General features: G+C 39.7%; 1 protein-coding gene across 7 annotated transcripts in view; it reads right to left on the minus strand.

Annotated features, from left to right (window-relative positions):
- Nucleotides 1-1,041: 1,041 nt before the first annotated feature.
- ENPP2 (ectonucleotide pyrophosphatase/phosphodiesterase 2) overlaps nucleotides 1,042-17,715 on the minus strand; it is a 71,407-nt gene continuing 54,733 nt past the window's right edge. For 5 of the 7 annotated variants that reach the window (XM_033082216.2, XM_033082198.2, XM_033082226.2 and 2 more), the window contains 11 exons: nucleotides 17,375-17,502; nucleotides 15,342-15,429; nucleotides 15,150-15,237; nucleotides 14,042-14,214; nucleotides 13,711-13,762; nucleotides 11,203-11,339; nucleotides 10,628-10,763; nucleotides 9,769-9,846; nucleotides 7,069-7,201; nucleotides 6,352-6,508; nucleotides 1,042-1,653 (listed from right to left, as the gene is read on the minus strand). In XM_033082216.2, the coding sequence (XP_032938107.1) occupies nucleotides 1,483-1,653; nucleotides 6,352-6,508; nucleotides 7,069-7,201; nucleotides 9,769-9,846; nucleotides 10,628-10,763; nucleotides 11,203-11,339; nucleotides 13,711-13,762; nucleotides 14,042-14,214; nucleotides 15,150-15,237; nucleotides 15,342-15,429; nucleotides 17,375-17,502 (1,341 nt within the window). In that variant the 3' untranslated portion in view covers nucleotides 1,042-1,482. The remainder of the gene's footprint in view (nucleotides 1,654-6,351; nucleotides 6,509-7,068; nucleotides 7,202-9,768; nucleotides 9,847-10,627; nucleotides 10,764-11,202; nucleotides 11,340-13,710; nucleotides 13,763-14,041; nucleotides 14,215-15,149; nucleotides 15,238-15,341; nucleotides 15,430-17,374; nucleotides 17,503-17,715) is intronic. The other 2 variants (XM_033082236.2, XM_033082191.2) reach the window with 1 other exon arrangement.

Raw genomic sequence — 17,715 nt, forward strand, 5'->3', positions numbered from 1 at the left:
AACTCTTCCCTCTTCCCTTCAGCAGTTGCAATCCTTGAGGAGAAAATAGACACAAACAACTTTCGTAGAGAGAGGGAAACCTGTGAGCCCAGATGAAAGCTTGTCAATACTGTCATTAGTGGGTTCAGCCTCAAAGGCATTCTAAACAATAATTTCTCTTTTATATCATCTAGGTACACTAACACAAATGCTCCATAACGTATGTCTTCTATTAAAGCTGTCCAAGCCAAATCAGGCCATTATCCAGATACCAGCACATAACAGTATCGATTCTACTGTCTCAGGACTCTGTCCTCAGTGACACTTGAAGGAGCTTGCCAGGATTATGAGACTGTTACTGCACTGCAGTAGCAGAGACTTGACTCACTTGACCATGTAGGTGATGGCTCTAAATGACATGCACTGTGCCACAAGTTATATGTGTGTAATCCGACCTAGGGGTTTCCTTTGAGAACAAGGGCTAGCATTAAGCCTCAGACTTGGGGAACACATCTCAGGCTCTGTCCATTAGAACAAGATGATAAAAATAAAATTTTCTCCTCCCAGCTAAAAGCCCACTGCTGCATGTTTAGCAATGTCACCTCCTTCAACATCTGTCTTATTTCAATTTCCCCCAAAGTAAAAGCAAAGGATCATGGAGCAGGTATTCCCAGGAACCAGCCCAGAGCAGCTGTGGTAGAAAAGGGGTGTGACACAGCCCTACCAGTGACAACAGATCTTATCACCTTCAATCCTTTCCACAGCTCTGGAGCAGGGCCAAGTGGCCTCAGGGATGAGGGTATCCCTGCTAGCTCACAAGCAAGCATCCTCCCCTCCCAGCTCTCTCCCTGTAGCAAAACCTAACCAGTAACGACTGCTGTGGGTGTCCATTTTTCAGTCTCACTGCTGAGTATCAGGGCAGGGCACCTGAGCCCTCGCAGTCCTCTTACCAGCAAATCTAAGCTCTTGAGAAGGGCTGTACCCATTAAGAGAACTGTCAGCACTCAGCTGCCTGCAAGCCCCTATGAAAATCCCTGTGAAAGGAAATCAAAACACATTAAAAAAACTGAATGTGTGGTTTATTATATTTAAGATGCTATTTGTCTATAGTGTTTAAATATGTCTGTCACACAGTTATCAGTAAATGAGTGTAATTTTACATGTTCAGTATTTTGATACACAGTACAGGACTACAAGTGTGGTAAAGGAGCATGAGAAATTAATATTTCCTTGATGCACGCATCAAACCTTGCAGCACCACTTAAAAGCTCAGAGTAAGGACTCAAAATGCAGTATTACAAGCACTACTAAATCAACCAAGAGACATACCTATATTAAACATTAGAGAAACAAAACAAATGACACAAATGTTTAATGTTTAAGATTTGATACAGGATTAAAATACTAATATTTTTAATGTCCTGGCTTCAAATTAATAAATATAAAAACAATATAAAAATATACACCAGTTGATAAAAGAATGCACTGAGTAAGGTTAGAAAGCTAAATTTCACTTTCAAACGTATGCAGGTATGTCTTTAGGGAGAGGATTTCTGTGTAGCTGCGACTGGTCTTTCGGAAGAAGTCCAAGCTAGTGAGCTGCTCGATGTCACGGACACGCGCAGTGTGCATCTTAAGAAGATCTTCAACCCACTTTGATTCATCCTCTGAGCTCTGGGGGGAAAAAAAAGTTTTATAACAAGTCTTGTCAAAAATCGTCTCCAAAAGCAAATGCAACTTGTCTACAAATTTGTTCCAGATTTGAAGAATCTCTGTGCCTTATTCAAAAATGAATAAGATAAATGAGTTCTGAGAAAATAAATTTGACATTTAACATGCAAGATAAATCCTACAGTTTTATTTCAGTACCCATTTTATGATGAGGTTGACAAAAAGACCATAATCATCCAGAAAAAGTTAGCCTTTAGTTGCAGGTGTTTCAGAAGTTTTTAGATCCACTGGTCACTCCATGTTTTTTTTTACCTCAGAGAAAGAACTCCATATTAATCACTTTTGAATTACCAAAGCCAAAACTCTAGGCTGTCTGACTTTGAATTCTACACCTACACATTATTCTCAATTGACCATCACATCATCTAACACAGCACTATTCTAATCTTTACATTTTACTTTTAGGGGACCTTTGCAATTCGTTACACAGTTGGGACAATGGTTTATGTAGGTATCTAAAAACTCTTGTGATTGGAACATACAACTTTTGCTTCTATCACTCTTGTGATAGAAAAAGGAATTTCACCAAGCATTTCCTGATACAAAGAAAATAAAATAATCAGGAAGGTTATGCTGCCAGAGTGATTTGGGTCAGGTTGTATTCCTTTAGGGGATAGCTGCTGCCTCATGCCTTGTGCCAGCACCAGCACATGTTGGAGTCATCCGCAAACTAAGGTAACTCGCGAACACATCAGAAAGTCAGCCCTGCAAAACATGCAGTGAGTGGTTGTTTGTGTGCCTCAAACAGCCCAGCACCTGTGGCACAAGCATTGCACCCAGGCCTGGGGGTGGCACGATGGGGAGCAGACGTGGGAAAAGAACAAAGCAAACAGGACTTTTCCCCCTGTGGCCCCTCTGGCTGGTGCCTCTACACCATTGGTAGGGAAGAAAGGAACAGTGGATTGTATCTCGGGTATTTCGACTTCATCTGTGTGACTTGGAAATTTTGCTGATAAAAATCTCTTTCTGGGCCTATTCCTGGAAATGAACCCTTTCCTGACTGTCTCAGCAACGTCCTCCTACCAAATGATCCTCTTATGGATCAAGATTAAACTCCAGCAATGCCAGAGCCTATCCAGTGCAGTAGTTGAGCCACAGACCGGGCAGTGGGTCACCCAACAAAAGGCAGGAGGGTGAGTGTGATCGTTTGCACAGAGAGGACACAAAGTCCCAGACAGATCACAGCTGGCTGCTCTAAAGCAAACATCCATGACCCAGTCAGCACCTGTTTGGTTCAAAGCTCTCAGCCCCAAACCAGCTTTCCTGTCCATATCTCTAACAACTTGAGGACCAAAACCAGGTCTGGAACAAGAAAAGAAAGATGCAGATTAAGTGAAGAGGAGGGAGTGTGTCCTGCTCACTCCCCATTGCCTGCAGTGCCATGCTCCAGGGATGCCACCTGGCAGCATGTGGCCATGGGAAGCCCCTGCTCAGCCTTCAATCTGGCAATCAGGAGTCTGCAAACATGCCTCAACAGGGTTGTTAGTGCAAATGCAGCCACTGTGACATTTTTGCTTTCTTCAAGCCTTTCTTCTGAGCAGAAATCTGCAGAGTGCAGAGCTCAAAATGAAGTAATGAGTGAGCTTCAAAGCTCACTTTTTTTTTAATATGAGCAGTTTGCAAAAGATCTGCAATATGAATAAATTACAGGATGGGAAGGCTTGTTTAACCTAGATCGGCAAGACAGCATTTGCATGACTCCAGAAAATCAATCAACTGACCTACTTTTTTTTTTTTTTTCCTCCAGTCCACAACTGGCCCACGAAGCCTCAGGCCCAGCAGCAAGGATTTTAAACACAGAGATCAACTAACACGGTATCATATTACCACAAAACAACAAATGAAGTGTATACATTTAAAATGACCATTTTCTCCAGCTTTAGTGCCAAGTCTCACCTCAAGTATAAAGAGAGTTTTAGAAGGTAAAAGTAACAATTGAAAACATGGAGATAAACAGGAATAGGTGATCAGTTCGGAGGCAAACCCAAAATCCGGGGTAAAAATACCAGATATTCTGCACAAGAATCTCTCTGAGTATCAACTGGAAAGCTGAACATTATGCATGTGGACAGGTGGGTGAGGAACTCATGAAAAGAAATTTTAATGTTTTGCTGAAAGAGAAAACAGTGGCCTGGAGGAATTTTCTAGTATTTTCTAGGGTTCTTTCAATTTTGGTCTTAGAAAGGATTTTTTGGTAATGTTTTCCACACTCGCTTCTTGTGCCACGGTCATTAGTTGCCAGCAAAACCCCCAGCAGTGGGTGCAGTGGAAGACTGGAATAGCACAGAGGAGGATGCAGATGCAGGAGTTCCCAGGACAGCATGAAATTGGGTTATCCAAATAGACTGACAGAAGAGGACCTGAGTGTACCGGTTGTGCATGAATGTGAGCCACCATTATAACACAGCTATGGAAAAAGCAAATTATAGGCAGTATCAGAAGAGTTGTGTCTAGTGGAAAGAAAACAATTTTCTTTTTGATATCTAATCTACAGTACTTAATCTCATTCATGATCCAGGTGAAAAAAAAGATTGAACTGGATGAGATGCATAGAAAGTCTACCAACAGTCTCATCTTCTTTTAACAAGAGCAAAAAAGATCCTGGGTCTTCCATGAATAGAGAGAAGTTATTTGCCTTGAGAATCATCATAAATCATCTTTAGAGTAAATCCCAGAGAAGGGCTATTTAAGACATAGAAAAATGTTGACACAAGAATAAATGGGCATAACCTCACCATGAATAAACACAGTTCAGAAAAGGAACAAATTCAGATGAGAAGAGTAGTGGTGTTCTTCAACAGCTGTGTGAAGAGAATGTGTGTACAGCTAGAGCAGAGCAGAGGGAAAGCCAGTATTTCTTCAAATCTTGAAAGAAAATAGTGGAGAGGTTAAGGTAAAATTCCTGTATTATCCCATACATTTAATCCATGAAGTATGGTGAGGTTTTACACAATCACTTCTTGGAACAAATAATGTGGAACACCATGTGTGAAAGTAAGGCTGATGATGGATTTCAATGGCAAAAATTTGCCTGTGTTTTCATTCAAGGGCAACATTTAAATACTTTGGAGTGGTTATTTGCTACATAAAAGGCATGGAACAATATCTCTAATGACCTTGCAGAAGCACTGAAGTTTCTCTCAAACTGTAAATACATACACTGTATGTATTTACAAATAGCACAGCCTACAGAGAAAAGAAGCCTGGTTTGAAATATAAGAAATCAAAGACTAAAAATGGCCATAAAGAGCTCATAAAAAAGATTTCAGCAGTTTAAGAGAACTGTGACACACAATATAAAGGGGAAAAAATAAATTATTTTGTCATAAAATTACATATGGGCAGAGTTACAAGGGCAGAGACACTAATAACTGCCAAAATAGTAATTTCCAGATCACTAACTGGATCTTGATTCAGAGAAAAGCAGTCCAGGGAAAAGCCACAATGCAATATATGTAGGACTTTCTGAGACTTCTGTGGAAGACATCTCTGCCCAAAACAGTTGAGATCCAAACATGGGAATGCCAGACCTGCTCAAGAGAGAGGATTACTGCTCCAAAAGAATGGGTTTAAAAAGCAGGCTCTGAAAGCAAGCAACATTTGATGAATGAAAAAGAAACAGTGTTAAAGGTCAATTGTGCTCTGAGTTGGAATGACTATTTCTGCCTGTAGCTGGAATAGGAGTGTTAACTTTTTTTGCCAATACAAAATTTATGACATTAATGCGTTCATTCAGGAAACGGTTGTTTGATGAGTGAGAAAGAAACAGTGTTCTAGGTAAATTGTGTACTGAGTTGGAATGACTATTTCTGCCTGTAGCTGGAATAGGAGTCTCAACTTTTCTGCCAATACAAAATTCATAACATTAATGCTTTCATTCAGGAAACAGTCTCCTGGCAGCCTATAGTGAAGTGTCTGTGTGCAGGAATCCACACAGCTGTGTAATGGGAGAAGAAGTTCAGGCGGAAGGACAAGTCTAAATACAGCTGCCTGGGAGCTCTGCTGTCCTCACGGAGTGCCAGAGCCCACGGGGGACCCAGTGCCCTCCTGCCACCCAGTCAGCTGCCAAGTGTGCACTTTCTGCAGAGCTGACCAGACCAAAGCCTTCATCAAGATTCTTAGAGTAGAGGATCTTGCATCCTAATGGAAGACAGAAAAGAAACCAGTAGGGTGTTTGGCCATCTGTAACAACAAGCCAAACTTTTCCCTTGAATCAAGGTGTTCTGGAAACAGCAAGAACTGGCATTTTGCCCCTGGCAGCTTACAACATATACTTTTAATACTGTGTGGGTTGGATGCAATCATGCTGACTGATGAACCCAGACTGCCATAGCAGACAGATTGCATTGTACCTGCAAATGGAAACTAACCTCCATGAAAACATCAGGCTGGCTGCCAGCACAGTATGTTTATGCATACAGCCTCCCCTCAATCTGCTCTGAAGTTACACTGACAAAATGTAGAATCCTACAGGCAAAAAACAATACTGCCAACCTACTGTATGTCAGTCCTTGCAGACAATTTTAGATGCAGTAATAGTGCCATATTTTTGCTGCTGTCATGGAGGAGTAATGGCAATGGGTTGTCACATATGCCAGGGCCATGTTTACCATGGGGCTGCAGTAGTGCAACCCAACTTACATTGCAGGTCTCGTCGTTGTCAGGCCGGTGGGGAAGGATGTATGAGAGAACAGAGAGGGGTCCATCACACTTGTCGGCTGGCTGAGTGAAGTCTAAGCAGCTGGTTATGATGGCATAGTAATGTGTTGGAACAGGGATTGCACTGCCTTCCACAAACCTGGGGGAATAAAGCAAATATTTGTCCACAAAGGATGAACTTGTTTGGAAGAAGGTTACACAAACAACATGGTCTTTCCTCTCCTACGTGTGAGGACACACATATTGTTGTTGAGATGTATTTGATTCCTGAGAACTGTTGAAAGTGAGCATCCAATTAGCTCACACTGTGCTACAGAAATACATCATGCAGTGCTGAAAGGCTTCTTCAGTTCAGAGACACAGAGAGAATGCATTAGTGAATTAACAAAAGACTTGAGTGTGTAACTCAATAGCATAGCTGTTAAGTTCTGGAGAATTTTAAAGACAATAGATTCAACTTTGTCTCAAGGATGAAAACAATTTCAAAGTCAAGGTGAACAGTTAAGTGCTGAATTGTCATTTCCTTATTTTTACCACTGTCCTACCTACATGGGCATTCAGTCCCAGTAACTTTAGAAAGAGCTAGAAAATTATGTCTCCTCACAAAAAAAATTAAATATTATGCAGGTAATTAGTTGTTTAAGATAAAGTCATCATTAAGAGAAGCAACAACAAACCAGTTTAAAGACCAACTCTTACTGTTTTATTTTGTCGGGTGTGTCATGTAAACCATCATAGTCATAGTCGAAGATTGGTCCACTTATAACATTGACTCCATTTCGTTCAGTGGCATATCTCTTCACCAAAACTCTTTGGAAATAATTCCATACCTCTATGGGGAAAAAAAATACAAACCAAACCAACCAATCAACCAAAAGTAATTTAAAAAACCCCAAAACAAACAGAAAAACCCAACCAAACCAAAACCCCACAACATCCCAACATTTGGATAAGTCAAAGCATGTCAAGATTACAAAATTTTTTCTTCCTGAAGATAAAAATCCAGGAGATATTATTAATATAACAGTAGGGGAAAGCAAAGACTGAGCATTACAGAGTTACTGCAGCTTCATTCATTTTTTTTCAGTAAAGGCTATTCAGACTTCTTTGTTCTCTGTTGATTTTTTTCCCCAACCAGTGATAAAGGAAATACATGGTACCACTCCCAGGCTGGCATTGCCATAGGCCTTGCACAGAGATTCTGCTGTTCCTTCACCAAGTTGTAGAAACAGCTGTTCACAGGTTTTTGATATCTCTTTAAACACTTCTTTTTTCTTTGTTATCTGCTTACAGGGAACTGTGCTGAGGTGGTGTGTTTTGGGGATTTTTATTAATCTTATAAAGGATACAGTACTGTAATTAAAAGCTAAAACCGAATATTTTAAAAGAAAGATAAATACAAAGGTTGTATTAATTCTGTTAATTCTCCTTTGATACAAAATGTTTAACTTTTAAACTAGGTGCTATCAAGGATGACCAAAGTCATGTCATTACAGCAACCTTTGGGAAGATCATGATACACTTTCTCCCACCATGTCCTCCTCAACAGGTTAAGATTCTCACAGAGATGGAACACATTGGAACTTCTAGTGATATCACTCTTTTAGTTATTTTTCCTTTTTATTTTAACTAACAGGAGTGTGGGTAAACAAAACTTCTCAGACTTACAAGAGTTTAACACTTGTCTTGCCAGCTCAGACCATTAAGTCCATGGTTCTCTCAAGCTGGTGGCAAAGACAGATTTAGAAAGCCCCCTTGTACACACCTTGTTCTAAGACTGCTCAGTTCACATGCAGTCCCAGCTGGGGCTGATAGCCAGGGCTCCTTTACCAGCAGTGGTCTAACAAGAACCTCAGCCTAATCACTTGGCAATAGCACTCCTCCATCTGCTCACTCCTCCAGTGCATATGCCTTAATAATAAAAACAGCCCAAATAGGAAAGATTCCTTCTTGCCCCATTGCCTCAAGTTTTGTGTCTAAATCAGATCTCAGCTTCCCACCACAACCACATACAGAGCAGCGCCAGGGCAATGAGGGGCCAGCTCAGGGGTATCCTTTTTGGAACTCCAGCAGAGCAGGAGCTGCTTGAGCCAGTCTCACAATAGAAAAGGTGGACAAAGAATTATTGCCAGTGGGGATGGGACAGAGAGTTGTAAACACAAACAGAGGAAGAGGCCTCTGCAGCCAGCACTACCACCAAAGTCAGCACGGTGTAACACTGCCACCTCCTATTTAACCTGTTCTAGAAAAGGATCCATATAATAAGCTTATACTTGGCTCTCAGCACTGCAACCTGCACACACGGAGTGGTTTGAAATTCCCCAGGAACGACATTAGTACCAGAATTTTTTTGCAAGGAATCCTTCACCCACATGTGATAGAGAAGGCCACTAGAAAAAATGAGCTGCTAGAGGTGGGTTGTTCTCCTGTGATTAGCATTTCAGCCAAATACTTAGATTAATATTAGCATTAAGAGCATTTTTATGAGGTGATTCAGGAGTGGGAAATTCCCAATAATTTTTCACTCTTTAATCAGTCAAGTGCTTTTGCTCAAATTTCCAGCAAACATCACCACTTGGGCCTACACAGAGGTTTTCCAATTAAAAACACTCTTTTCTGGTTTAAAAGAAAAAGGCTTCCACAGGCTTTGATGTTTATCCAAACCTCTCTGGCCTAAAATCTGAATTGGAAATCTCACAACAGGCTTTTGAGATTCTTCCAAGGTTCGTCAATCTCTGCCAAGCCAAAAATGCCACCAGAACAGCCTGACAGTTTTCCTACCTCTTGGCAAGACTAGAGAGAAAAGGGATATGCAGACAAAAGAAATGTTAGTAATATAACCCTGCAGCACTGAAAGTTTCAGACAGGTTTAAATCATCCCTCGTTTTCCATAAATTGGTTTTCTCTTCTTTTTTCTTTATAATTAATAAATATGTTCAGTCTCCCTCTAAGGGTATGGAGAGAAAAAGAAATGCAATCACTTGTGCCTGAACTGCAAAATACTGAGGGCACACTCCCAGGCTTGTGCACACTCTCAGGTTACAGTTGTTGCCTAAGTATGTTCTGCACTAACTTGGGCTACAGACAAGGGAATCTGAATGGTCTTATAGAAAGTGAATTACAATGGCATAAAGCACAACTGCAGACAAACAGCATGGCTGTGCCCTTACCAGTACCTAGGAAAATAAACCTTTATTAAAACTTGAGACTTTCTTGTGGTATTTGGCTTGCCCATACCTAGCACTATACAGGTGCCCACAGGTATCAGCTGCTGGCTACAGATAACTGAATTTTTATGTTCTAAACATCTTCTATCAATTAATTCCATAATCCAACACAAACTAGAAAAAAACCAAACTTGCTGGTAAAGAGAAGTATAGTCATGGAAAGAGCACTTACTTTTGAAGGCAGGATACATTGGAATGATATTTGTTATTAGAAAAGCATCATATTTTGCTTCTGCAGAGGAACTTAATTCTGAAAACAGGGAAACAGAAAAATATTAACAAGATGAAAGATAAGAATTTCAGAGAATACAAAAATGTTTTGAAAATGGCCTGACATTAACCAAAGGGGATACCATAATCTAAACAGCAATCTGAATGCTATATTCAGAAGTGCACACTCGATACACAAAATTTGTCTTTAATGTGACAGCTGAACATGGAAAGGAAAAATTTTATCTTTGCTTCAACTGTCAGTCAGTTCAAAATGTTTTCATATAGCTTATCTATTTTTGCTGCTTAAAAGGCAGAGAGCTCTACAGGCTTTAATAAAAGAGTCAACATTTTCTTGGGAGAGGAGTGTGGGATTCTCTTCTACTTCTGAGCAAGTCTCTGCACCAGTAATTCCATTTGAGAAATCTACCATAAAATATTTCAGCCACTGAGTGAGGAAGGCAGAACAATGAAGTTCACAATTGTGAGACAGTTGTGCCCCTTCAACATTTACTAATCCCAGAAGATCATTGATCCAATACTGAAGCAAAGCAAGCGCATCAGGAGAATCAAGGATGTTTGTTTTACACAGGTTTTCTACTATCACTGTTTCTATAGGATGGTAGAAACTTTTACAGTATGCAAGAGTCTAATTTGGATTTATAAATTTAAAATATGTTTATCTTACTAGTGTTTGAAGTCAAAATTATTCTGTTTCTATCTGATGGGATTTGCCTGGAGTATGTTCACACCAAAGGTTTTCTCCTAACAAAACAAGAAAATTACAAAATCCCTAGGAACTAAAAGCTGTCTAAACTTACGAGGAGGGAAAAGGAATCCATAGGAGAGCTGTTTGTCTCCTCTGTAGGCAGCGCAGCTCTGGCTGTTTCCTGGAGAAATGCGGAGGTCAGGCCTCACACAGTTGGCCAGGTGCTCCGGGACACCTGATACCTCTGCCTGCATTGAGGAACATGGAGACATAAAAAAAATGCAATTTCAGCTTTTACAGATAAAAGGAAACTAGGTCATACAGACTACACAGAAGGCCTGGTGTTTGGCTGTAAAACCAAATCTGCTCCTGCATTGCTGCATAGCCCCTTCTTTAGGGAGCAGAAATCCCCATGGGAGATAATTCAAATGAAGTTGCTCATAATAAAACAAACCCCCGCTGAACAAAACTTATAATTAAAATTAAAACCAGAGAAGAATTACACAACCTTTCCACCTTAAAATTCTTCTGTCATAAAGGAAATAAAAGAATTTGGGCATTGTTTACAATGGTACTTGACATAATTTCTGGTGGCGAATGGAAATTTTAGGGCTTCAAGAACACAGATATCAAAGAAATTTCCCCAAGATTTTTAAAGCACATTTCAAGAGTAGAGAGAACACTAACCTGTTTGGAAATAGTGTAGGATGTCCAGAGAGGCATCAGGAATGTTTCACTGTAGCCACTTTCAAAGTCATGGTGATGCAAGATGTTGTATTTTGTGCGATACAGTACTGCAGGGCGTCCATATAAAAGATGCTTCTCTAAAGATCAAAAGAAATTACATTTACATTTATTACTGAAAATCTTAAGGATGAATAAAAAGGGGAGGTTGGCTTTTCATCAGATTTCATTAATGGGATACTGACCCCAAATAACTACTAAGGAAATCTTTTGACAGAGAGAGAAAAATAACTGTTCTGGCTGCAATCCCCTTTCCAGGCTCACAAACACCCTTTGGTTTTAAAAGTCCCTTCTACACTTGAAAGCTTGTTTGTGTCACAGGGTGGAGAGAGGGTGTTTTTCCAAAATCGTGATCTTTGTGTCCACATCTCTCACGGTGAGGTGATAAGCACTTTCTTTTCATAGCTTTAAATGAGTCCCCAGTCTATCAGTCCTTCCACTATTCAGTGGGCTTTCTCTCCTTCCTATGTTTTCTGTAAAGACTATCCCAAAAGGGAAGCAAAAGTGGTCACTCAGAGTAGTTTTTTCCCACTTGGCTGATACAGATTTGTTTTGAAGACTGATGAGTTATTTTTTTGTCAGTAACACCAAAGATACAAACTAAGAAAAAAACTTTTCCTAACTTCGGCTATAAAATGACGCCTCCAGCTCTGTAAAAACAGCCCTTCTGTCTTGGTGATATGGTTAAATGTCCTTAGATAACTCTGACAAGTTTGCTTATAAAAAGACATAAAACATTGAAAGAGATAAAAGAAAAATAAATTTCCTGGATAATCTTGCATTGTCCTGTACAGGCCATTGAATTTGATAACCTTTTGGCAAACGCACTTGGCTTGCTTTTGGAAATTAAAACATAGAAACAAGGAAAGTGGCCTAACACAGTTCCCAGATAAGCATTTAACCTGAAAGAAAAGGGCATGTTTTATTAGTGCTTGAGTACAAACAGAGGATGTTTTTATAGGGCACAAGGAAAAAAATAGGAAAGGCCTAGTCTACGGACAAAGATGATAAACTTGTTTTATTCAAGAGAAGCTGAAGTAATCTTTTTCTTCTGTGAATAACAACATGGTTCACCATGTGGTAAAGTGCACCATGAAGTAAAACAAAACTTGCATGAAGCAGAACTGCTTGTTCAAATAAGGACACATCATGCCATTTAACAGAAGATTGACAAATGAGCAAATGCAATCGGTTTAAATGCTTACATCTTAAAATACACCAAAAATACTATTTTTATGTTACTACAGTGAAGAAGAATGAAAACCAGAAAGCAAAATAAAGATGTTGAGATTTGAACTACAACAGTAAGGGTGTTTTTTCTTGATGCCATGAATTGCCAGAGTGAGGAGTAGCTCCTCATTAATTGAGAAAATTAGTTTAACAAGGTGAAAGCTGCAGAAAGGGAATTTCATTCACAAAGAAGAGGAATAAGGTCACCTTTAGTTTCTAAAGGATAGGATGCATTGCCCATTCACAACAGAGAAACTGAAAATACCTTCATAAGGGAATTAAAACAAATCTCTTTAATCATCTGAACAATGCAATTCGAGGTACCTCAAAAATCCAGTCTAATTCAGTCTAAACTGAAAGCTTCAGAATTTGCCAATTTGGACACTTGTTATGGTAAGGGAAATGCTGTGAATTGTTATGCTGAACTCTATCACCACTGTGAGAAAACTCTGCTTTGGTGAGCCTTTCAGTCAGTAATGCTGCTCAGAAAAGCAGTTCCCATCCCCTCTCCTCTGCTCCTATTGCTCCACTTTATCCCGGACCACAGCCCCGATGCAGCTGAAAGTGCAGCCACACAGAAGTCAGCGCTGGCACACAGCAGGAACTAGTGTCCAGGAGAGTTAGGAATGCTTTCTCCTGGGAATAACATTGACTTGAGCACTGAAGAGGAGCAGAATGTCACTGAGCAGCCTGAACTAGCAGAGCATTTGTTTCACTGTGTAATCTGCACCTTGAAAACCAAGTATTAAGACTTAGGGATGTCAAAGCAGCTATAACATCCTTTCTAGGTGAAACCTAAGCTGGGATGGATAACCATGGTAAAACCCAGCCCACAAATAGACTGGTTTCTTCCCCATTTACAGCCTGTAGTTGAACAGAGGACTGCCTCATGCACCCTCTCCTTTCCTCTTGTCTCTGCCTTCACATCTGAGCTTAAAACTCCTAGAGGTGATAAAATGGAAGAGTTAAAACTTGCATCGCTTTGAACAATACTTTAGTCTTGTTTCAGCAAAAGATAATGTGTTACTTTCTCAAGTGAGCAGCACTTCATCTTGCCCACAGATCTCATGTGTGTCTGTAGGCTACTTTGACAGCTACTCAAAGACAGTTTACTACACATTAACTAAACCACACCAGGAGTTTCTCTGGTTTTAATGATGCAAAGTGATTTACAAAAGAAAAAGAAATCAGCTTTCATTAACTGAAGCACTAGGCTCTTACCTTCTGTTCCCTTGACATGAAAGCGCTTGTTGAGTTCATCCAACTTGTTCTTCTCAAGAACAGAAAAAAAAGGAATGAGATTAGGACCACTAGAGCATTGATATCTCATTTTACTAACAAAACAAAACTGGGGTGCTATAAGACAGTGAGGATTTTCTTCTCTCTTCTTTTACAAAAAAAAAAAAAATTTTTTCCAAGGGGACACAAAGACTTCCAAGGAGGGACCTGGGGATTTCTTACAGATCGAACCCTCTCAAAACAAATAAAATGGCTACAACTACACCAAAACTACTGCTAACAGTGGAGGCTTCCACAGATCCTAAACACCTACCTTATCATCACATGTACATCCTATATCAAAATCTGATGCAGATGGTAGAGCTACAGGATACAGTGGTTTAGCAACTTCATCTGGCACAGTTGGTTTATAAACATTGGCTCTCAGCAGGTGATTTAAACTTCCGTGGGTACCATTATTAGGAGCAGGCTTTAATCCAAGCAGATCTATGAAACCACCAAGGGAAAATAAATGGTGGTTAGACTCCAAACATGTATTCAAGCAGTAACTCTATCCAGCCAACATTATTAGTAATACTCTTTACGCCCACAGCAAGTTAGTGAAAGCTTTTAATGTAATAAAAACACTGATTTTTTCTCCAAATAATAAAATTGTAAATGCCACATAAATAGTATCTTTGCCTTTATGACAAAATATTAATTTTCATCAAGACACTGGAAAAGTTTAAAAGTTTTACGAAGTTTTTTTTTTAACTACTCCTTCAGCTCCCAGTAAAAACCTATGGTTAAGGTGCTGACCTCACACTAAACATCTGCAACACAGTGATTTCTAAATAAGGACTAACTACCCCTTACATATTACATGTTTTGGGTGGGGCAGGGGGAAGTGAATTGCATCTCTGAAACACCTCAAAATTTTATTGTGAATTACACCTTGAAAGTTTCACTGTTCTAGAAAGTCAGTACTAAAGAAAAGACACTAACAAATGTCTGTATACATCATCAGATTCTTTTTCATGGCTTCAGTAGAAATTTAGGAAACATAATCATACCAGGAAATGCCACAGAAAACTAAGTGATCAACCTGAACTGCTGCATGAGACATGCAGATACAGAAGCAGTCTCTGAAGATAAATTTCCTTCCTAGACAGCTGAGATGTGAACACCACACATTGTAGAGGTGTCCATTTGATCTCCATCAAGATGCAAACATCAAAACTATAGTAACCCCCTTTATTGGCCAGATCCAGAGCAAATTGAGACCCCTGAGAAGTGCCTTCAGCCCTCCTAGCAAGTGCTTGGGAAAGGGGGACTAGGGAAAAAACATAGAGAGGAAGTCAGGGCATAAGCTTATGGGTACCTTAACGAAGCCCTGTTAAAACAAGTTGCTGCTTTTGCAGTTTCTCAAGCAGGCAGCTTACCACACATGACGTTGTAAAGTTCAATGTTTTCAAAAGGAGGCACTTTGGTCTTGTACTTGAAGGTAGGGCCATAGCCTATAAAGACAGTCTTAAAAAAAAAGAATACGAAGAAGAGCATTAAAATTTAGGGAGTTTTCATTGAATATTTACATTCCAGAGACTTTCAATGACCCTCACAGACACTGCTCATACCTGCATGCTGTTTATCTTGTTGTCATAGCCATGGTCTCCATGAAAGAAACATTTTCCTGTTGGTTTCTTGTAAACATCCATGGCTTTCCTAAATTAAAAAAGTATTAGAAATTTTCCTCAAATTGACCTGACAATATCCTTTGGGGCAGGAAGGATAAGTTTATAGGGCTATGCATTGTTTATCTTTCATGAGTAGCAGTAGTGGGGACTCACAGGCATCCTCAGAGTTTCTCCCTCTACTCCCACTCTAAGAAACAACTCAAATTATTGATAAAAACCTCAGTATCTATTATTGTCTCAGGTTTTCTCAGATCACATAATCTCCTGCAGACTGGAGGTGTTGTACCACACTCTTCCAATCCTCAAAAGGCCAACAGAGGCAGCTCAGAAAGCATTTTGTGATGTTACAATGCTGCAAATGTCATACAATTCTATAAAGTGCTTTCACCTGTTTACCTTCAGCCCAATAAACAAGAATGGGTAGCAGAAAGAAAGCTGGAAAAAGATTTTCATTAAGACAAATAGCTGGGATAATAAGTGCTGTACCATAGGAATGCTAATTATCAGCTTGTTATTGGGTTTTTTTCAAAATATGTGGAAAAATAAGTATTGTGTGATAGGAATTATAATCACCAGTTTATTTCAGAGTAGTTCTATGCATTTTTATAGGGCCATGTGCAGGGAATACATACAAGGGACCACATTATCCTACAAATTAATGTCTTCATGTGCAATAAAATAATGTTCAGTCAAAGTTTGATTTTGGCCTTATAAATTACTGGAGTTACAGAAATTAGGGCTGTAATGACCATTTTCCTCTAACTACCAATTACAATTACACTAATGAATGAATTACTGGTGAATGAGATCTCTGAAAATTAAGAAACAAGGAAAAGAAAGACTGATGTAATTAACAAGAAATTACTAAATGTAAATCAACCTGGGCAATCTCATCTGTTCCAGTAAAACTCTTAAAACTAGAGCTTATATAGACCTAAAATTCAGAGTGTGATTCTTTGAAATATACATAACCCCAATGGGGCAGCCTGCCAGCAGCCAGTGGAGTTATGCAAGAAAGCAAATGGAATTTCTCATTCATTGCTTCTGCAGTGATCCTTGCATAATTCACGGAAAGATAAGCACAGATGTCAAAAGGCACTTACAACACACTGTGTGTTTGCCTGGCAGCTATATGGGCAAAAAATCCTGCCATAATCTAAAGCTCATAACAGTCTACCATGAGCCAAAAGCTGTGTCATCTTCCAAGAAGCAGAGTCAGATTCATGCAGAAAGACCCCACCATTCTCATACTGTAATACACAACATTACTGTTGTGCATTATGTGCTGTACATATACTGTGTCAAAGCATGCTCAAATAGAAAGCTGTGCACCATCCATAAACAAAGGCTACTCCTCTCCCGCTCACACTGTACGTGTATGTGCCAACTGGTTTTTCCTCATTCAATTTTTAGCTGACTAGTAAACACTGCCCATATTCCATAACCAAAAATTCAGAGTCATATGGCTAAGAGCAACCCAAACCAGTTTTTGCCTGAGCTAAAGTGCCCTGTCTTTCTGTAGATTTGTTTTGAAATACAATACACTGCCAGAACAGCTCTTTGATGGCCACCCTGTCACATCCTTCCACAAATTCTCAGACATTCACCCACTCTGCCAATATCTCCATTTTCTTTCCGTTCACCTATCAAACTCTTGTTCCCAAACATCTCCTTACCACATAAGCCTGCCTTTTCCACCCATATTCCCTGCTCCCCTGTTGGGCTAAGCTTGCATGTCATTAGAAAGATTTATCAGATTCTACATTTGAGCTAATCAGTCAAAACCATTAAGCTGCTTGAGCAAATCAGTCTGGATTTCTACCTGTTTTGCAGCTACTGATTTTCCCACACCTGAAAATATTTTGTGTTCTCAAAACTCCTCTTGCTCACAGGATGCTAACAGACGGGAATCCTAAGCATCCCATTTCCTCAGAAGACTGAAAATCAGGATGGAAGCAAAAGCAAGGGTTTACCTTGCCACGTGCCATTTGCGATCCACCAGTAAATGGACATCCTCAATTCTTCGGTTGTTAGCATAGTGCAAGCGTTTAGGTAGGTGCTGTTTCAGGTAAGGTTTGAAGTGCTGGTCAGGCTTTCTACACTGAAAAATAAATGGTTATAAATAGCATGCTGTCAGTTAGCTTAAGATGCACATAATACCTTTGACTACAGAAATCAAGCTGTTAAGGTCATCATTGATGGTGTCTGGAAAACAAAGTGCACACCTAGAGTATGTAGTCCAGTCATTTCTGTGCAGTATTTAAATGCAGCCAAGGCCAGGGAACCATTCAAAGATATATTTGGAAAGTTTCGT

This window comes from Catharus ustulatus, chromosome 1 (assembly GCF_009819885.2).
Source record: "Catharus ustulatus isolate bCatUst1 chromosome 1, bCatUst1.pri.v2, whole genome shotgun sequence".
In the NCBI taxonomy this organism is placed as follows: domain Eukaryota; kingdom Metazoa; phylum Chordata; class Aves; order Passeriformes; family Turdidae; genus Catharus; species Catharus ustulatus.